The sequence below is a fragment of the Zonotrichia albicollis genome, chromosome 7 (genome assembly GCF_047830755.1).
Source record: "Zonotrichia albicollis isolate bZonAlb1 chromosome 7, bZonAlb1.hap1, whole genome shotgun sequence".
NCBI lineage: Eukaryota > Metazoa > Chordata > Aves > Passeriformes > Passerellidae > Zonotrichia > Zonotrichia albicollis.
Genome location: NC_133825.1, coordinates 26739192 through 26761634, shown reverse-complemented (window position 1 = coordinate 26761634; position 22443 = coordinate 26739192). Strand labels below are relative to the sequence as shown.

The 22443-nt window shown below is 41.0% G+C and overlaps 1 protein-coding gene across 2 annotated transcripts in view; it reads left to right on the top strand.

Moving 5' to 3' along the window:
- Positions 1-22443, top strand: part of LOC102072577 (L-threonine ammonia-lyase) — a 31477-nt gene that overhangs the window by 3576 nt on the left and 5458 nt on the right. The window contains exons 2-11 of one of the 2 annotated variants that reach the window (XM_074544735.1): positions 785-811; positions 3986-4328; positions 8229-8345; positions 9243-9484; positions 13499-13664; positions 14091-14187; positions 15070-15145; positions 15780-15905; positions 17118-17285; positions 17598-17655. In XM_074544735.1, the coding sequence (XP_074400836.1) occupies positions 785-811; positions 3986-4328; positions 8229-8345; positions 9243-9484; positions 13499-13664; positions 14091-14187; positions 15070-15145; positions 15780-15905; positions 17118-17285; positions 17598-17655 (1420 nt within the window). The remainder of the gene's footprint in view (positions 1-784; positions 812-3985; positions 4329-8228; positions 8346-9242; positions 9485-13498; positions 13665-14090; positions 14188-15069; positions 15146-15779; positions 15906-17117; positions 17286-17597; positions 17656-22443) is intronic. The other variant, XM_074544736.1, reaches the window with a different exon arrangement.

Genomic DNA, 22443 nt, shown 5'->3' with positions numbered 1-22443 from the left:
ACAGATTAATTCTTTAATAATGTGTGTATTGGTCATTGCATTTAGTAGTGTATTTTTTAGGAGCCTGTTTATATTTTTTTTTCTTCATAGAGTCCTCTTGCAATGAGTTCTGTGAGCTACTTATTTTCTCTAAGAAGGGAAATTTAAAATTTTCTACCTCATACTTTAGTACCATCTCTCTCTAACATTTATACTGGGCAGAATGGTGAATAGTCTTTCACACTTTGCTATTCCCTGGACATGAATGCTTTTGCAGAATTTGTTCCTTCAGTTTGAGAAGCTGAGGAGATCCAGTGGATCAGTTTAATCTGTTTAGTCTGTTTTTTGGGTGCTGAGGGAGGCAATCTGAAGTGCTTCACCATGGGCACATGGAACTGTCCATTGTTGCACACTTGGACACCTCTCTGTCTGGCAAAGGCAACAGTTGTGGTCTTTAGGTATAGCATGTGTTATTGCCTTTCATCTTCCCAAAATTATTTTTGCTCGTTTTATTATTTTCTTAGTTTGTTAATATTGCTATTTTTGGATTTTTTTCTCTAGCGCTGTTTAACTTGATGAATATTATCAGTATGTTCAAAAAAACAAACTGGAAATAGAAAAATGATTCATTCCAAGTTGTTGCTTTTCATTATTGTAGGAGTACATTTTGGTACACACTGTTTTTGCATTGACTTTGAGATTTTAAAATATGTAAAGCATTCTACTTAAACAAATGATATTTTTTCCTGTGCTTTAATTGTTTATGGAAAGTCTGCATATGGATCTTCTCTTTTTTTTTTTCCAGTTATGCTGAGCAGCTGTTCTTGAAAAAGTAGGTTTATAAACTGTATTTTCATGGTTGCGTTTACTAATCACTTTAAAGGTAAAATGTTGTAATTTATAACCATGTAACAAAGCTTGCCAGCTGGGTGTTTGTTTTATGTCTGGAAATAAACAGACCTTTTAATGAAAACTTGTGGCAAGCTCCAAAGAAGGAAAAGCTCCATCTGAAAGGAGCAGTGCTTCATGATGCTGGGGTTTGGGTTTATATTGGCCCAGATCTTCAGCCAGTAGGCATGGCTGCTGGAGCAGGGGCTGTGTTCTGTGACTGTGCCTGAGAAGTCATGAGCTGGGTTTGTGTGAGCACTTGCATGCTTTGCTGCCTGTAGAAGAAATCCATCTACATATCTGCCAAGCATGTGGAATGCTTTTGAGGCAAGAAACATTTTTGACCCAACAGGGCCATTATTTCCCCGTTTGTGATATGTGATCAAACCTCAGCCCACTGTTTATCTTGGGAGTTTGAGAGCTCTAGGAGGGTCTGTGCCACATCCAGGTGGGCTCAGTATGGGAAAATGTCATTCCCTAGTGAAAATGAGACTTGTGAGTGTAGAAGAAGAATAAAATTTATTCTGAAAAAAATACAATATGTATATATACAATAGAATGATATCCCCTTGATGAAAAGACTGTTGACTTTTCAGATGCAAATGTATGATAGTTTTATATTAGATATTGAGGTGTTAATAATTCAGATGTGCTCTAAACCTAACTCAAGCCTGAAAAGCCTATACATACTTTACAGCTGTTTGATTTCTGTTCCTCTTTTCCAATGGTCGCAGTGGAGTCCTGAGCCGATACTCAATGGTCATGGGAGTGGTACTGCACATTAAGGACTGAGAATCGGATTTATTTGCCTCCTTTTTTTTCGCCAAAAATGGGAAACCTAAGACTAGGGCAAAAAGTCAATGTACCATTTCAGTCTATCTGCAGATACAAATATTTGATGGCACTAGTGTGATGAGGCATTACCATGTACTTGTACTTTCTCACAGAATCCTGCTTCATTGATAAACTTCTTGTGGTCATCTATGGCTGGGGGTTTTTATAGACTTTTTGATTGCAACAGATGCAATGAAAAATGAGAATTGTTCTTCCATCTCAAATGCCAGTTGGATAAAAAATTTGACCCATAAACTCACAAATTTTTGATCTGCCTAATTTTTTAACCCTACATAGACCCCTTTAAAACATTTCCAGTGTAAGAACATAATTCATTGCTAATGCTTGCTAACCATTTTAGACAGTATGTGCAGAAATAAGACTGTTATAATATAATATCTGTTCTTCCTTTTGGAGTGGTTATGGGAATCTGTGATATGGAAAACAGTTTTTTGGAAGGGAGAGGCATGGAATGGACTCTACTGTGGCCTCCTGGGTGCTGCTGCTGCAGTTGTATTTTGGGCTGTGCTGTAACAAGTTCACAGGGAGGAAATCTGATCTGGTTCTCAGCTTTGCATTAAGCAGACTAATGTGCACCCGAGCTTACACTGGAAGCTTAACATCTTTGTGAAGTGTTCCAGCTGTCTGACCCCAGTAGAGCAGAGATGCAGAAAATTATGGAACAGAGCTCCTTGATAAGTTACTTGGTTTGAAGCAGAATGCCTGGTGTTAGGCTGTATCAGCTTTAAGATACAGTATTGGGAAAATACTTTAGATCACAAGTTTCAACATAAAGAGGTTACAAATGTGTATATACTTTATTTACCTTAGAAAATTAGTGTTCTCATTAATTTTAGAGAGAGAGGATCTTGCTATAAAAATTTTGTCCTGTGAGGATATACAGAATGATTGATGCTGTGGTATATTACTTGATTCTAATAATGAAACATTTTACGTTGCCTCTATTGTTATGTGAATTCCTCAGTGGAAAAATTGGAAGTGTAATGGGAGCCAGAGCTACTGGCACAGATTATTGATACCATTAAGGAAATGGATGATGCCCAAAGTGGGCAATTGCTCAAAAAACAGATGTTTCTAAATATTTAAAAATTCCTTTGGAAGTTGCTGCAAAGCATATTATGGTGTTGATCACTGCTGTAAAATGTGCTTTAGCCAGTCCTGTTGACAGATAGCTGCAAAACTTAGACCCAAATTATTTTAGAAAAAACGTAAATATTTTTTGCTGGGGATAATGCTGGAATGTCTGACATGATTTAACACATTTGGTTTTAGAAAACCATTTCAGCCAAATAGATTAATAGTGAGTCATGCAGAGGAGCTTGTACCATCTGTCTAATCACAATCAGAAACCAGGGGTGCTATCAGCTCTTCTCCAAATCACTGGTCTTCTGCTTAATGTTCCCTTTCCCCACAATAATCTCCAAATTCCTAGAATTCCTAGAAGCTTTGCATTTATCTGTCAGTAGGGCTGCAGAATCCTGCACTACAGTACAGTGTTCCTTGTGGACTGAACGCTGTGGACCACAGAGGCAATTGAAGGTAGCAAATTCTGCAAGTTTTTCTAGCAGTGCTCTCTCTTGTGTGTTTCTTGGGAAAGGAGATTTTTGTGCCATCATATTTCTGTCATATCTACACAGATATTTGCCCATTAAATATTAACCCACAGATCAGAAGACCTAATTCTTTAGCTCTGTAGGAGGATATAATTATTGTACCCTATCAAAGTAATTTGCTTCCCTTCACGAGGCAGTTGATGGCTGTCAAGAGTACACTCTGCAAGTATGCAAGGACAGAGAGCATGTGTACAACATAGTGGCATTTGTGACTGCTATTAATAGTTTATGGGAATGGTCTGCAGCAGCTCCTTGCCTTTTTTGAAAAAGATAGAATTGTGTACAGAAAATACAGTTCCAGTTACTCCAAAATTTTTGGAAGCACTCAACTAGGATCATTTCTGGTTGAATACTGAGTACTAAGGAAGGTCTGGCTGTCGAGACAACACAGATTATATATTCTTATTTTCTTGGCTAGGACAGTTTCACAGTTTGCCCACATGTTGAATTATTTATGTGGCTTTTCTAACAGCTAGAAGGTTACAGTATCTTTCAGTGCACCTGCAGGTAGGTATTATGTCAGTAGCAAACTCACTCTGCCTGTTTGAGGCTTGCAAAGAGCAGCTGAGATGTGCATCCTTCCAAAATGCTAAATCTCAAACCTTTAATCATCCAAGCCTTTCTAACAAGTTTCTTTTATTTGTTTTCAGGGATGACAATAAAATAAAGAAACAAGATATCCCAGCAGTTTGTGATCTTCACTGCTGTAAGGATGTCCCTGTAAGAAATGGCCTTATTGGGCAGAAGCCACCCTCTATCAACCCCGAGAGACTGAAGGACTTTGGTGAGGAGGATTACCTGAACGGGGATGTGAAGACCTGGGAAATGAAGATAGTGAGCCGGAATGAGGAGTTACTCAGGGATGCCCTTTCCTGCATCCCCCAGCCAAGCAGTAGGACCAGCCTGGCCAGCTGTAACAGGCTCATTCGGTTTGAAGACATTAGTGCAGCAGCCTTCAAAATCCAGTGTGGTGTTCAGAAAACCCCCTGCATGGTAGGGAATCTTGATGGGTTTGCATTCTCTCAATGTTTCTTTTCATTTTCCTTATGAAAGTCAATCAGAAATGAAGAAAGGGTGTGTGTGAATTGCAGCAGATAGATCTGTGTGAGAAGACTCATATTCATATTAATTGTACTTGACTGTCAATAATAATTTTCTTCTTATCTGTTTACACTAACCTAAATCCTCAAAGATTGCAGTGGCCTGTAAACAAAGGATAAAGCACATTAGGCATAGACCTAATGCACTGTGGTATTATGCTGCCAGTGAAAAACTCCTGCTAGAAGGGACCTGAGTTGGAGCTGGCAAGACTACGAGTGCTTGGGTAAGCACTCTTGTGGGAGGGTCTGGTTTGGAACCAGCCCTCTTGTTTGGAGGGTTTGAAGGTAGAGATTTGCCTTCTGTCAGGCCAACCAGGAAGGGCTGGATCTGTTCTGTAGCCAGATATTTCTCCCGCAGGTGTCTTCAGCAAAATCAGGATGCACACAAACGTGCACCTGTCGTTGGTGTAGAAATGACTGAGGGACCCCATCAATGTGCAAGGTCTGCTAAAGCAGAAGAGAAGTACAATGGCAAGCTGTGCTGTATTTCTGTGCTTTTTCATAGTGTTTTTCTACCATTGGGAGCTCTTCAAGCAGGCTACTCTGGGCTCTCTGGGTAATCTCTTTTCCTTTTGGTGGGTGAAAAGAGTGTCCTTGCCAAATGGCAATTCTAGCAGCAGTCCCAAATCACACTCTCAGCACATTACTGAAGTGTCTCTTGTGTCAAAGGATGTGGCACAAGACAGTTTGGGGCTGTAAGGTGGCACAAAAGATTTGGCTGGAATGCAGGAAAGTTTTGGCTAGGGTAGAGTTAATTTTCTTCACAGTAGCTGGTGTGGGGCTGTAGTTTGGATTTGTAATGAAAATGTTGTTGATAAGACAGAGATGCTTTTGTTACTGCTGAGCAGCTCTTACACAGAGCCAAGGTGTTTTCTCTTCCTCACTCCATCCCACCAGGAAGAAGACTGGGGATGTACAAGGAGTTGGGAGGGGACACAGCTGGAGCTGCTGACCCCAGCGGACCAAAGGGACATCTTATACCATATGACACCTTGCTCAGCAATAAAATTAGGGGGAAAGTTGGCTGGGGGCCTGAGGCTCAGGGCCTGGTTTTTGATGAGCAATTGTTTTCAATTGCATAAGCTGACTCTCTTGGGTCTTATTTATCTTTGTTTTCCTTTTAATTACATTGTTGTTATTTATTTATTTATTTATTCTTACTAAGTGTTCTTATCCCACCTCATGAGATTTCTCACTTTCACCCTTCCACTTCTCATCTTGCCTAGAGCACAGGGGCAGGGAAATGAGAAGGAGTAGGATGATATTTAGTTGCCAATTGAGGTTAAACCATTACACCCCTCAACTTAAATAGCTCCTTGCTCCTGGTTATCCCTGGCAGATTTATGCAACCCAGTTGTATCCCCTTTCTGCATTTACTGTTTCAAGCTAAACAGTCTCACTTTAGTAATTTTTTATTAACTATGCTTTAAAAATTATCAGAATAGTGGAAAACCTATACCCATATAAAAACCTGTATATTTTACTGTGAAAATAACCCGTGACTGTTGTTATTCAAAGTAATGTTCCTGGAGAAGTTATTAGTGCATTTCATGCACTGTTTCAAAAGCACAGAGTGGTGTCAAGAAAAACACAAAAACCTTTGTTTTAACTCATTGTGTAGAGGTAAGAGTCCCTTTCAGAGATATTTGTTTAGACTAAAACAGTGAGTGTGACTATCATCCATTTAATTATTTGAAGGGAGAAACACTTTGCAGAGGGCAATTCCTAATCTGCAGGTAAAACCATGGAGGGAGCATCCTGGTTCCTTAGGAAGGAGTTTGCCTTGGAGCTGAGATGTGGCATCATGAGTGAATTGTAATGTGTCCAAGAGGTAGTAGGCATAGGAAAATGAAGAACTGACATCAAGCTGGACACCTGGCTTGGCTACTGATGAAGGAGCTGTGAGGGCTGTGTTGTGTTAGCTTGGTGGATGTGCTGTGTGCTGTACCTTACACATGGTATCTGTAGTCCTTAGATAAGATCACAGTGACTCAAAGGAAATCTTACAGGCTGGTTCAATGAGTCTTAGGAGGTCACACATCAGGTCAGTTCAACTGCAAATAGCACTGATGCCTGCTTTGTTAGAAGTAGTTGCTATATTTAGGCTATATGAAAAAATCCTCAGTTAAAGGGAGACAAAAAGGATAACCTAAAGAATTAAAATACTGACTATCAAAACTAAAGATAAATATCTATCTAAAGTACGCCACCCCTGTGGAAAAGAGACTTAATGACACAGTTTTAAATGTAAGAGGCTTAACAACTTTATTATGCACAGGATTCATCTCCTTAAATCCTTTTTCTGATTGTTCACTCTAGAATCCAAGATTGTCTACAAAAACAAGTTTGGTATATGGAGCACTAGCAGCATTTCTTTTATGATGTTTTTGTTCTATTTTGTATAGGCCTTCTCATAGATTAGGATGTTTAGGATATAAACTATTATCCTATTAGTGTGCTAAGCACTTTCCATCGTTTCAGTTTCTGCAGCCAGATTTGCAAAGGAGCAGCAAGTGGTAGCTCCTATGTCAGGATTTTCAGAAGCAAAACAGAGAATCTGGCCCCACCTATGGGTGAGGAACTTAAACATATGCTTGGAAATCCTCTAAAAAGCCTTGAAGTGTTCACCTGAAGCACGTAGTTTAACTGCATACTTGAAAGGAAGTGTCTGATTCAGATATATTTAGTTTATATAAATGCACTTGGAAAGTCCTGCAGTCTGAAAGCCGTGTCAGTGCCTATTAGTGTATACACTATACATTGTGTGTGTGACACTGCCAGATACTGCTTGAGAGAAATATTTTGTCGTGCTGATTCTGGATCTGTCTCGCTTCATGACTTATCTTAAATGAAGACTTGATCCCCTAAATCACCAGGGCCTCATTTGCTTTGGCAGCCAATAGAAGAGATGGAGCCAATTCTGAAATAGAGCTGCAATAAGCCTGGGGAGCTGGCACCCACAGGCTCACTGCAGCTCTATTTCACAATTTATCTTGTGTAAAACTCTGGGTTTAATGAATATGATAGTAGGAAATTAATATGTTAATACATGCTGGGAGTGTCTTATTATAAAGCTTAACAAATATTTTCCATTAAAATTTTTTTTTAAATCATGCACTAGTGCAGTGCATCTAGTGCAGTGCATCACATGTAATGTGCTTGCTAATTCCCCTCAGCTCAGGCATCATTTCTGTTCCAAACACTAAGCTTTTCCAAACAGCTGCTGCTTACATTTGCAGTCCTGGGAAATTGTTTTTTATTGTTTCCATTTTTCTTTGCGTAAGAAATGTCTTTGCTAATATTCTACTGGCCTTAGGATGCAAAATAGACAACACTCAATGGGGAATTAGTGGCAGAAACCATAGCAGAGCCATAATAGGGCTCAAGGAGATAGTTTCTGATGGCCTTTGTATCTATTAGATGATGAGCTTATTTTTTGCGTAGTCAATATCCAGTTCTGGCAAGTGCTGGAAGTGTGGGTTTTTAGGTAATTGAAAATATTTATTTTAATGCCTGTGTTTGAACAGTAAGATCCAAAGCAAGTGCTATTTTCAGAGTTCTTAATGGCATGTGGTCCATATTTCACTGCTGTGAGTTTGAGAATCACTTTCATAAAGCAGAAGGACCTGGTAAGTAACAATACTCTGTTGTGAATGAAGAACCAGAGGATTAATTTTGCTTTTTAGAGCCCATATATAGCAGTAGAATTAATTTCTCAACATGCAGCTGATGGGGTGTGGAAGTTTTTTCTTAGCAATAGATATATTGACATAATATTTTTTATCTACTCCAGTACTCTAGGCTATCCAAGCAGTATGGAATGGACATCTACCTGAAGAAGGAGTTCCTCCAGTACACGGGGTCTGTGAAGGAACGAGGTGTACTTTACCTTCTGATGTCATTGCCTCAGGTACAGCAAAATGTCAGCATTCAAAAAGGAGCAGAGTAGCTCTGCTTCATGAAAATGAAGCAGAGTTGAAGATAAACTTGTCTCTAATCTCCAGGGAATCACAGTGTTTCTTGTCTTTAGAATCATTGTACTGAACGCAGCATGTGAACAGAGATAGGTCTGAATGTAAAATACTACTTTATTACAATTGGCTGATCTACCAGTGAAATTCTTAATGTTTGAAAAAAAAGCTTGCAAAATGGAAACATCAGCATTTTCTTATGGCATTAAGATGCAAGTGTTTTTATGTGTACTGTAGTTCTGATGTGTTGAAACCACCAAACTGATGAGCAATGATGAAATTGAATTACAATAAGTGATGACAAAGATCTAGATCACCAATTGATTTTGTAATGAATTTCAGTTTTCTTACATGAATAGCTTGTTTATCATCGGTCATAGGAGGTTATTGCCATTGTCATAGGAGTCTCTGCAGTAATTGTTACAATAGGCATGAGACAGCAGCCCAGAGCAGTGCTTATTCCTGCCTTTCGTAATAATACGAATGAAATCTTCTATTAAAAGGAAGCAGAAATTAAATAATTTCATACAGGCAGAGCAGAGATGTAAGCTCTGAGGGACCTGCTATCAGCTCTTCTGTGATCAGTTGGAGTTTTTCAGCTCTTTCCCATGGAACAAGAATTGAACCCAGAGGAGTGCAGGCACAGGGATGGATCTTGTGCTGTTTTAGCTTTGTGTGTCAATCCTGAGATCACACCAGCCATGCATACAGTGTACCATAACATCGCAATTCAATCAGCTAGTAAAGGGAAAAAAGGAAGCCATACCATTAGAATGATCCAGGATCATAGGGGACAGCTATGTGACACTAACGTGCAATTACAACCCTGTTTTCAGGAGCAGCAAAGAAAAGGGGTGATCGTGGCCTCAGACAGCAACTTCTCCATGGCTGTTGCGCACCACGCCTCAGAGCTCCGCGTGCCCGTGTTCGTGATCCTGTGCACCAGCACGGCGCCGGCCCGCGTGAGGATGTGCCGTGACTACGGCGCCATGGTCATCTCCTACGGCACAACGGGCAAGGACGCCCAGCTGCACGCGCGGAGGCTGGCACAGGAGAACGGATACCTCTACCTGGAAGAGTGAGTGACAGCAGGCACGCTAGAGAGAGCTCACTAGATCCTGCACAGCTCTGCAAAAGCAGTTTCATTAAAATTGTCACAGCTCATCCAAACGCTCCTCTTACCTGGAATATGGACAGTTACGTGTTCCCTGGCACAAATCATGTCTTTCTGTAACAGCTGGGGATGGAGACCAAAATGAAACACACTTCTCTGCCCCTCAATTAGGCAAACTCTGATTTCTATGAGCTAATATGATAGAGACTATAGTTTAATTCTTCAGTAACTCTGTCAGAAAGCATTTAGGCTGGTGTTCATTTCTGGTCTCTCTGTTTGAAGTTAGGTGGGTAAAACTTAATCTTTAATGCAAATTGTTCAGGGACAAAATGTGGAGCAAGAAGAGGTTAATGCTCTAAGATTTCCACATCTCTGGCGTGAGGAGCAAAACTGATCCTGTCTTGAAAAACAATGATTGAGAGTGTACTTCACACATACGTTTTAAGTAGCTAAGGATGAGCATAAATCTAAATTTGAACTATTTGAGGTCACTGGACAAGGCAGATCTAACAAAAACATAAATAAGACAGGCAAAAACTCTTAGAACTCCTACCTTTTTCCTCTTTTCTTTTATCTGTAGCCTCTTATGCATGCCCCCTCTGCCCTGCCCCCTTTCTTTTTTAATGTTTCTTCAAGAAAGATTTCCAAAGGCACAGAGGGGTTAATTGTTAACAGTGGTCCCTCTGATACCCTGAACTGGAATTGTCCCCCGGCCATTGCTGCCTCTGTGCAGGCCTCATCCCACTCCTGGTGTTTGCATGGCATCTCCTGCAGGGAGTGCCTGCTCCCTTCCAGCTCCCAGGCACTGCTGCCTCAAACACAGTAATGGTGAGGGATGTTGCCTGGGAGGAAGATCCCAGAATGAGCAGAACAGAGCAAGTCCTCAGTTCTTTCCCAGCTGGTGTATTGGGAAGGCAGTAATACAAACAACTCCTGTGTTAGCTCTGCCATCAGCCAGTGACACACAGGGCTGCTTCGTGGGCCTGGTCTGCACCCTGGGCACAGTCTGGTCCCAGACTGCGATTTTCAATGGGGAATGAGGTGCCCTGGATCCCAATGAATTTTAAACACTTTTAAGCTCCTTTGAAAACCACAGTTTTCCCTAACTTGGTGATTTCCAAATTTCTGTCAGCCATTTTTCAATTGATGTATTAACCTCCAGCTGGCTTGCATCAACTATCACGTTCACACAAAAGAACTAAATTATTTTATTGTAATTTGATCTTTTATCTTCCCCTCATCCCTAAAAAATTATTTCAGTTACATAAGGTAGATATTCTCCAGGTTCATGAAGCTCCAGGGACAATGCATGTGTAGAACTTCAGCATCCAACACTGAGGAACTCTGAATGTACACGCTACCAGTAAAAATACTAAAGCACTCTGATTTATTTCAGGTTTCAGGTTACAAGAAACAAGTTGTTCAATCTGTGACTGTGTTTAACTAAAACCTCACAGATGCAATTTTTCACTGAAAAAAAAAAAAAAAGGAGAAACCCCCCACTTGAATTGTGAGGCTTTTCATAATGGGATATCTGAAAAATATTTTGTTAGGTGTAGACCTGGAGAGGTTTCCCAGTGTAATGTGTGCCTTTATGGATAGTGTGGGTCTGACACACATTCTTGACGCTCGCCAAAGCTGTAAAATACCAGCTGAGCTCCCAAGAGTGTAACTTGCAAAATGTCATTGTATTCCAGTTTAATTCTAGCTGGGATGCAATCCCAAGCAATTTGGTCTCTGGGTCTCCTCACCCAGGAATTCATTCTGCCCTTCCTGAGGCAGAGGGTTGGGTACGTGACTGGGCTGGGCTGTGCCTGCAGCTGGGTGTGTCACTGTCAGCTCTTCCCATTGCTGGCTGCAATTAAAATTCTGTGTCATGAAAATGACCATGCAAGAATTCAAATAGATGGAGGACACTTTTTACTGGGTTGCAACTTCCTGGGGAATCCCAGGAAGGAAATGTGATTTTTCAAATTGGAATTCAATCATTTAGTCCGCCTAATTGCTGCCTAGGTGCCCTGAAATTTTTACTAACTACAGGGGCTCAGGACCTCATTATAAATGCAGTGTGACTATTGCCAATAACTAACTCAGTCCCTCTGTGAGGATGTGAGAAACATTCCTTTGTGAATCAGGGAGGAAAGGGTGCTGCAGATTGAATTACACATCTTCCATCCTTGAGAGCCCATTTTCTTCTTGTGTAACTCTATATCTGAATGCTGATCAAACCTGATTATTTCTGATCTGGTTAGTCTGTTACTCTATCCAACAGACTGAGTTCTTTCCTTGGAGCAGACAGGAAAAGAGCCTTCCAGCTGCCACACCAAAACTTCATTGGAAAACTAAAGCCTGACAGCCCATCTTTGACTGCTGATGTATCACACATTTCAGAAGGCAAACATGCAAGTTTCTGGCTCTGGCTCAAAAATGCTTGTTTCAGTCTCCAGTCTTTAGATTTATCTGCCCTCTTCCATCATTTTGCCTCAATAGCATATATTTTTTGCTTTCAAAAAGCAAAAGTTATGAGTCACAATGCAAAGAAATTCACCCGCTTTCTTATAAGAGCTGATGTCTGATCAGTGAACTGATGTTTCAGCTGGATGTTATCAAGGAAAACATGATGATCTGAAATACTGATTCCAATTGCTAACAGCTCTCCATGCTCAGAGCAGTCTCATTTGGACAGTTTTCAGTTGTTAGAGAGTCTTTATTCCTTCAGTGAATATCCCAAGCCTTCATTCACTTTTGCAGGTCCCCTTGTACCCCATGTAACCAGGGCAGGGGTAGCTCCACAAACCTGGATCTGAATCTTATTTGGGAATAAGTCCCCAGAACTATTCAGGAGGCCAATGATATATTTTGTCACATATAAGGAGGAGGAGAGAACTCCATCAGTATCTTGATAAGGACAGTAAACACAAGGATTCAGTTATTCATTCCACTATGATTTCTTGCCTTTGTCTTTGGCTGTGCTACAGGAGTGGCAGTTCATTAATCCAAACCTTTCTTATGTGGTTATATAGACCCTTACCCTGAAGAATTTTCTATGAGGCAGCTTCTCAAGGGCCTTGGTCTCCTCCTTGCAGGAATTCTGTGCTCTTACACTGAGCCTCTTTGTGCCTGTCTAACAGATACACTAATAAAAACAGTTTCCTAGTGCCCAAACATCCTTGGGTCGAGTAAATCAAGTATAACCATTTGATCTGCAATTCTGTTTGCCAGAAAAAGCAGAATGTACAGAGAGCTCATATTTCTTTTCTTACATGTAGTTCTACATTTACATCATTGCTAACTTGTAAATAAAATGCAAACCAGCTTTTAGAAATAGATCCAGGTCAGTCATGACAGTATACTGGAGTTTTCTTCATTTTTTTTGATGCTGCTTGTCCCTATTATTTATACTACATTTGCCCAAAAGTATTTTACCAGTAAATATTTTGGCATGACTAAAGGCTTTCCTTAATGGAAAGGTATCAGATATTGGCCGTGGACTGTGGAAAGACAGCTCTAGCAATCTCCTTGATATTTGTGAGGTTGAACACACTGCTTAAATCTCATGAAAATTTCCATTCATCACAAACACTAAATCCACTGATAAGTAAAGACAGGATTCCTTTTTGAGGCTTTGCTCAGAGTTTAGGCTGCAGCATCTAAAATTTATGAAGCTGAAGGAAGTGATGGCAATGGAAATATGACTTCTCCCTGCCAGTTGTGTAAACCCCTGATGATGATGGGAGTTAAGTGCTCTTCATTCTGAAGACTCTTTGAGAGGCTTGTCTATAGCACAGGTTTTCTCCCAGTGGGCAGGAGCAGGCTGTGATCCACCTCATGGCACCATCCTGTTGCATCACCTCCTCCCCTCATGTGCTGCTGATTTACTCACATTTATCTTTTTCTGCTGAGCAATATCTTGAAAGTAGTAGATGGAATTATTATTCCTGCCCTGACCTCAGCTGATGTGTGCCCTTCCTTCCGCAGGGAGGACAGTGCTGTGTACCTGTCAGGCCTGGGGACCGTGGGGCTGGAGATGTACGAGCAGGTGCCAAAGCTGGACGCGGTGATTTTCCCTGCAGGAGGCCACTGTGGCTTGCTGGCAGGGTCAGCTGCTGCACTCAAACACCTCAACCCACATATTTCTGTAATTGTAAGTTGCCTTTCACCTATTGAGCATTGCTGTTTACAAAAGACACTGGTATCTAGTGACACTTGCAGAGACTGCCTATGCTGGGGCAGGAACTCTCTGATCCCATGGGCTTTGCCTCAGAGAAGACCCTGTAAGAACCAGGGAAGTTCCTGTCCCTTGGCTGCTTGGCTGGATTTAAGAGAAAAGTGTGGGAAGACTTTTCCTAAGCAAATAAAATCCAGTTCTGTGTTTTGAAATAAGTTCTTACTGGAAAAATTTGGTCCTAAGTAAGCCACAGAATAAGTTTAGTGGTAGCATGGTTGTTTTGACACTTGAAATTGATTGTTAACTTGAAGAGGAAATTTCTGTAGATTTGTCTGTCTACTTTGGTGGTAACTTCTGTTACAACTGGTTCAATAAAAAAGTGACAACCTCTCTCTTCCTCAGGGAGTTGAGTCTGAAAGTTTCCCAGTATTGCAAGAGTCATTAAAAGCTGGCCACCCAAATGACGACCAGGCCTGCAACAATCATCACTTCTATGGAGGTGAGAAAATGCAGTATTCTTTTGGAGGTAAAATAAAGGTTGTAACAGATTTCTCCAACTGTATAATTTTCTTACTATTTCAATTCAAACATATTTTAAGGAAGTTCTCTGAAGAGTTACAATTTAGTTCAAGCTGTAAGACCAAATTCTGCCACCTTTTCCCCCACACCCTGATGGGGTAAAATATTATTTCTAGTGCACATGAATACTTAGAAATATGAGATTATTTATCTGAACATTGTGCTCACACACAGCATCTAAACCAGTGAAGTCAATGGGAAAGCTCTTGTGGAAAAGGCAGGAAAATGATGCAGTGCTTAAATATTTAGACACAAAACTGCACTCAGAACAAAAGTGCTTATAAGTGGTAGAGTTGTTTCCTTATCACTTGCTCAAAAAACCTCATCTGTTAAGCAATTTAAAACATCCTGTTTGCCTGATGTTCAAATCTCTGGAAGTTTTGGATTAAATGGGAGTTTTGTAAGAAACTTTTAATTTCTCTTGGTTAGCTCTGCCTGTGTCTGCACTCTTAGCCAGCTGTGCTGCTGGAGCGAACAAGCCCAGTGCCATGCTTGAGTCTCCTCTCCTTCAATCCTCCTTGAACAGTGAAAAGCACTGGGCTGCAGGGTCACTCTCACACTGCAACAATGCCAGTGAAATATCAGAAGTTTCTTGAAGGCGTCCAAAATGGCAAAATCTTCTTGTGAGAGTTGTTCTTTCATTGCCAAACACATTTCTGTCACATGAAAAAATCAAGCAACTTAAGGTCATGTAACAGCAGTGTGCTGCACTCATTAAGGGCACAAATGAGCCAGGACTCTAAAAAATGTTGAATATGTCTAAAGCAGCCAACTTCATATTTTTGTCTTTTGAAATCTGCAGATGTGAGTGGAGTTTGCTTTGGCAGCAATTCTTTGCAGCTGACTGGGAAGCTTGTGGATAAAGTTGTTACTGTGAGGTAGGTGAAGAAAAGCAGTGAAATGATTAATTCTGGATGCACGTTGTTGTATGTGAAAAATGCAACATGCCGACTGTGGGAGTGTGGGCATGGGGTACCTTTCCTTCCAAGAGGGGCACTGAAGGCTTTGAACCCAGACCCACAAAACATAGAAATCACAGAGTAGCTCAAATTGAAAGAGATCCATGAAGGACTATCAAATCCAACTCCCAGCTCCTCACAGGACTACCTAAAACTAAGTGATATGACTGAAAGTGTTGTCCAAACTCACCCTTTGGCCAAAATTTCACCTGCCAGCACTACCTGGTCATGCTCTGGATGTAAAACTTGTCCTTGTGTTCTACAACACTTGAATGCAGCCCTTGGCAAACCTCTTCTAAATCTTCACAAGGCCACATTTGTGGGATATACTTGGTACTAGGATTTGGGTAATATTTCTAGTAAAAAGCCACCGTGTCTTTCAGTTAATAATGAGTCTGAGATGTACATTCACCCCCAGCAGCACAGCATTCTGTAACACCACCTTGGCATCACATTTATCTGGGGGATGGAAAGAACCCAGTTACCCATAAATGTGTTATCTTCTGCTTCTGGGAGCTCTTTTGATTTGTTTTGACCCAGGCGTCTCTTTCAGGGAGGAGGACATCCTGATTTCCATGCTGAGGCTGCTGGAGTACGAGCGAGCCACGGTTGATGCAGAAGGGGCCATTGGGCTTGCAGCACTGGTGGCAGGGAAGCTGCCTGAGTTGAAGGGTAAAAGGTACAGCAGCTGCTGCAAACAGGGAACTGTGGCAGAAACATGGGACTGAGCACCCTGGTCCTAGCAAACAGTGACCATGTCCTTGTTCTGTGGGTGACCAGGCAGTTCCTGCCCCTGAACTGGCAAGGGGCTCATTGGTGGCAGAAACTTCAGCCTGAATGGACTGGTCACAGGTGGTAAGATTGTGCTGAACCAGACAGATGCCTGATACATCTTGTCCCTGACACATCTTGTCCCTTTCCTCAATTCAGATACCTGGGGAAAGGCAGTTACAGCTCTACAAGGTGTCGTCGCGCCTGCCAGGACAGTGTCCTGCCCTTGTCAGCCTGTTGTCTCCTCTTGTTCCACTTGTGGAATGCAGCCCTGGCTGTGGTGGGACAGAGCTGGGCTGCCTGCTGCAGTGACCCAGTGGCACCTGCCTCCCATCCTGAGAGCTGTGCACACACCCAGAGGGATTATCCTTGAGCCTGGTGTTCAGCGTGTGGCCCAGTGCTGCCTGGCCTCTCAGCCTGGGCACTCAGCACTTAAGTGGATTGAGCCTTGGCTCAGGTCACAGTCCAGAATGTATTTAGACATACATGCCCTCAAGACAAAATAAGATTTCTAGTGCAGAGGATTGCACACTAAAATACTGCTGAGACAATTCTTCAGAAGAGGCTGGCAGTGCACACAGAGCAGCAACACATTTCAGTACAGCTAAAGTAAAAGGGAAAATGCAAAGAGGCTAGGTTTGACTCTGCAGAGAGATTTTCATAGACTAATCATGTGGCTCTTCACTTGCACTTCAAACATTTCTGCACTCATTTTTCAGGGTTGTGATGAATTTAATCAATGGTTACAGAAAACCTTGAACATACATTTTGTCTGATCAGTAAGAGGCTGAAACTTAGAACTTCCAGGTGAGAATTATGTCAAATTCTTAAAACTTGCAACTTAGACCTACATTTCCCCAGCTAATTATCTCTAACAAAACTCAAATCTCCAGGAAATGTGAAATGAAAACAACATTTCAGACCAACTAATGCAGCCAAATTATAGGCCTCCCCTACCTGCTCACAATGGATACTGAGGCAGGAGCCCTCTAATCTGTAATATTTATTGAGGGGAGGTTCTAGCAGACCTTAGGCTGATATTGGCACAGTCTTTATGATTTACAGTTCCTTTACACAGGCAAGTGCTAATCAAAACTCTTGTTTTTCTGTCTGTTTTCAGAGTGGCAGTTGTTATATGCAGTGGAAACCTGGAATTACATTTGCTGCAGCAGTGCATCGCTCGCGCCCTGACCCTGGATAACAGAGTGTGCAGATTTTCCCTTGTGATTTCTGACTGCCCAGGAGACATGTCAAAGCTACTGGAGCTTTTGGCTCGGGAGGAAGCAAGGTAAATCAGACTAATAGTTGGGAAATATAATCACAGATTAGCACAAAGATTATTAAAGATTGGGAAACGTTTCCAAACATCTGTGAAGCCAAGTCTGTAAGTAATTCATTATTCAAAGGTTTTTTCCTTGTTATATTGCAGAAAAGTTTTTATTTCCTTGATTTTTGTTCCAGTCTGAAAACACTTTTGTGGCATAGAATTGTGTCTAATTCAGAAAGAAGGAAATATCTTTACTCTCCAAACACTTTCAGGAACTGTTTTGCAATGACAGGGGATTGTTGTGATCTCTAATTTGTCCTTTATTTGATCTAGAGTTTTGGATATCAAACAAGAACGCACATTTGTGACATCTGAGCTCTTCACTGTTGAGGTAAGAGGAGATGCAATTTCAGTTTCTCTGACAGTACTGGCCTCCCCTGGTTTATTCTGTTTCCCTGTCTCTTTATGCTTATGTTGAAAAAGTCCAGCAGAGTGTGCAGAGTGTCAGGGATTATTTCCTCTGTGTTCTACAGCTTGCCAAGCACTTAGCAGGCATATAAATAACACAGGACCAGTTTTACTTGCTGTTGCAACATTGTGGTGAGGTACTCCAGGTGTTGCATGGCACTGCTGCTGGTAGGAACCCTCCTGACACGTGTGGCAGGTGCTGGAGGAGGTGAGCAAGCTGCAGCATCCATCCAGAACTTGAAGAGCCAGCTGTGTAGGCTGGCTGTAATTGTCTGACATGGTTGCCTTAAAGCAATGTAGAGAACACCCTTACTCTTAAGGAATTCCCCTTTTAAACTAGGGACTCAGATTTGTTTCTTAGCCGCCCAGAGCACAGAGGAAAGCCATTATCCCTTTGTTGAGTATTGGATGCAGAAAGAGTGAAGAGGTGCTACCAGCTAATGGTGTCTTTTAAAAGCACCATTTTTCTCATGATGCATCTCTTATTTCAACTGGTTTGGCAAAGGTGTGGTCCTACTGATTTCATGCTATTGCTGTCCAGGTCCAACCTGACTTAGTTTGTGAAACCCCAGGAGGAAGTCAAATTAGAGATCTTTGCTAATCAGGCTCATAATTGGGGTGCAGAAAAGCTACTGGGTAAGCAATCTTGTTGAATTTTGCCTTTAAATTTAATTTCCCGCCTGGATGCAAAAGCCTGCTCAATATTTTCACTTGCAGATATAAAGAAGAGGCAGATTAAAGATCACTATGGTACATGATATCATCAATACTCTCAAGCATCTAGGACTTAACCCACATTGTTCTGCAGCGTGCCATAATGATAGGCCAGCTTTGGCTGATTTGGAGATAGTGTGACACTCACTGCTCGAGGTGCAGGAGGTGGATAAACCCCTCTGAGTGACCAGCTTAGCTCTGGAAATGCTTTTCACTGAAGGTTAGATGCAATAAAGCCTGTAACTCTTCTAAAGTTTTCAATGCCATTTTTATGGAGTGAGGCTTGTAGTTTTTACTAATGCTATTAAGCAAATCAAATGAAATCTACTGTCTTAGGTGTTTCTTTTTTTTGTTTGTTTTGTTTAAGTTTGGTGTTTTAGTTTTTAGTAAATACAGGCCCTGAATGAAAACAGTGCTATATAGTATTCTCTGCACTTTAAACAGTGTGATTTCACTTCAAGAATCTGACAGTGTTGTACAAAAAGGTTGAAGGGAGGAATTTGCATCCCTGAATAATTTAATTGGATATTGGATTTGCATTATGGCTTTCAACCAGTCTGGGAGAGGCTATTGCATTATTAGATGTGAAGTACAAAGTAGTGACCCAGACATACAGACCTCTGCAGGCATCTCTATCTGCTGATATCTAGAGAACTGTGAAGCTTTCTTTGAAAATCAAAACATGTGTAGTCAAAAAGGGTTTATATGTAAGCATCAAAATGAATTTGCTCTATCCAGGTACAAGGAAAAAATACCTATTTTCAGAGTAAAGCAAAGATCTGTGAAGGATATTTTGGTTTTTTCTTTGTTGTTTCTAAGAGCCAAAGATCTGTGTCATCAAAACATTTTAAGCATTTGTAGTATAAATTACAGCACATAAAATAAGGTATGAATTTAGACCTGGATCAAGAACCAAAATTACCACCTTGTGCTGTACTGGCAGTAATAACAAGAAAGGCATTGCAGCTATACCCATTTCATTCTGACTTTAATGTGTACTTTTGACTGTGGATGTAGATTAGGTGTTTGACAGAACAGAGCAGAGAGCACAGATGCTGATTTGAAACACTAAATCTGTCCTGTCAAGATTATTGCCCCAGTATTTAATCATCCTTTTAGATGTACTCTTTTATTTCTAACAGAGAGAAACTTGGCTTCTAGTCACTTATCAGGCTGACAGAGCTGCTTTGGTTGGGTTTTTTTCATTCTAGTGAAATGCTTTTCTGGGTTAGTGTTTGTTCATCTAGTGCACACTTGGAACACTCTGTGAGAAGATCCTTGTTGATAGTCTGGTTTCATGAAAAAGGAAGGACTTTCTAAAATGAAATTTTGTGTTCAATCTTCACTTCTGGAAAAAAAAACCCTTTTTTGGCACAAATAAGATTTTTTTCTTTACTAAAAAATAAGGAAGGAATGTGTCTATATTAGAGTAAGAAGTGCCTTGTGCAGAGGGATCAGCTGCTTATGTTTCATGGAATATTATGGGAGTTTCTTTAGGATTCTGCCTGCTCATACCTCCAGTTTAGATTCTCTTCCCTTGTGACTCGTTCTGGATTTCTTTCTTGGAGAGGAATACACCCTTATTCAGTCTTACCTGACTGGTTAGGAAACTACTTCCAAAGTCTCTGCATTGAAATAGATAACTCTTAGCAAATCAGACAAATAACCAGTCTGGTAAGCTTCACATTTATGCCTGTTGAAGGAGATTAGATGACAGGGAATATCTAGGCAGAAAAAAGATCTGAGCTAATAAAATAATCATCTGATATCTGATGTTAAGTGGATACAGATATCTAAAGGACTACCCAAATCATGGGAGGAAGCTACAACTTGCTTCTGTGAACTTTCTCTGTTCTCCATCAGTAATATTCCTCAGATTCAATTGGGACAATTTATAATTTAAATTCCTTCCATATGTAAACCTCTTTAAAACCATTTAAGTCCCTTTAATTTCATAATACTATTGGCTCATAGAGAAGTCACTGAACAAAAATCAATAAGCAACTTAATAACGTAAGGACATTCTTTGCTATAAAGTAGTTCAGCAGCTTGCCTGCTTAATAAGTGTATAATTTTTGGACTCGGGCAACCTAGTTGAAAAAAAAATTTCCTTGAGCTCATCAATTTTCTAGAAAAGTCTTCTGACCACTGAAACTCCAGCATAGTCAAACTGGCAGGTCCAGGAGGGTTCTGTAAGGTTGTGAATTGCCCCAGCAGCTTTTCAGTGGGTGTCAGTGCTCCCTCTGAGCTCACTCCTGTCTGGCATTATGGGCTGTCTGGTCTGTTCACTTCAGGCCTCTTGGGAGCTTCACTGTGCTGTGGTTTTGGGGAACTTGGAAGAGACTGCCTGTGAAAAGAACATCCACCACACTACTTCTCTGTCTGTGCATGAGAATGCTGAATCATAAATCAAATATCTCCTTTTCTTTTCAGTAACATTGCACATTCTCCCAGTGGTGCTGAAATTCCTGGCTTTGGGTGGCATAGTGCCTGTTTTTCTCATGCAGTTCATTCACCTCAGGCCAGAAATCAATAAATTATTTTAGTCTGCTCTGGTCAATTTGAATAAATTAATTTGAGCCAACTTGCACTCTGTAAAGGATGGAAGGGAATATTTTGGATTAGACTCCCCAGTTGCCAACATATTGCCTGTCATTGTCCTGTGAAGCAGATACACAGGAGCAGGCAGCTGTGCAGCTCACATGTGCAGAAGGATGCAGAAAGGTGCTATCATTCCCAAAACATGACCCTGGGCAAGGCTCTGTTTCCATGTTCCATCCCCAGCTGCAGAGTGGAGACACTGGGAGTGGGAAGCTCAACACTCCATTTCTTCTGAGGCTCCCCAGAAGAATTTGGTGCTGTTCTTTAAGGCATTCCCCAGCAGACTGTGGCACAGGGCAGCCTGTGAGAAGGAGAGGCTGCCCTGGGAGGGTCTGAGTGTTCCTGTGGGTTATTACCTGCCTTACGTAAGGGCTGCAGCTTGTTCCTGCTCGTGCTCACCCACCTGAGTGCCCCAAGTGCCAAAAGATAAGGGCTCAGCTTGCACAACCAGCAGTCAGCTGCTGCTCTCTTTCTCAAGCATTCCACTGCTCTGACCACGGGGACAATCTGGCAGCTGATCCCCAAACCATCAGCTGAGCTGCTGTTACCAAATAATCTGTAATGTGACGTAATCTACACTGGGTGTTTACCAAATAATTCAGAAAATTGCCCAGTTGTTGATTATTTTAAAAGAAACCCCTTTTTCTAAATACAGAACAGAAACCAGTATATATAAATCAAGTTTTCATTCTTAACTTGAACTTTCATGCAAGCAAACCTCTAATGTTGCTAAATGTGGTGTATCATAAATACTGAGTTATGCAAAAAGACTTAGATGCCTGAATACTAGGACTTAGATCATGAATACTAAGTTATTCATACTTAAGATTAATAATATGATTTCTAGAATTAAAGAAGCAGAATAGGAAGGTTCAATGGATGATTCAAAGACATAAAGGACTGCACTGGTTATTTAGGTTTAGCTTGAACCATCTTATTTAGGTTATTTAGGATTAGCTTTACATGGAGCCTGGAAAAGCACAAAAGACTGAAATCTCTTGATTCAGCAGCACAGCTCACATTTCCTCTGCTCTCTAACATTGGCTTAGCATGTCCACCCACTGTTTTTATTTGCACGCACAGCCTACAGATAGTAGACATAAGGGAGCTGACAGATATGCCAAATTAATTTTTAAAATCTAGGAAAATATGAACTAAAAGGTGAAGTGTCCCCACTGAGATCTTGCAGTTAAAAGGGAGTAGAGGTCTCCACCCTATTCAGCACAGACCTTTGCATATTTCTTCCTTTTGTGAAGTTATGAAATTTCCTGTCTTTGAAGTCAGTGTAATTCCAAAGAGTATTTGGATTTATGCATCTGGATTTTGGTGTTGCATGGCAATAACTTCTTATAATTTTTTTCCTTTAATTCTTTTTTAGCTTTTGTCCTGCTTCTTC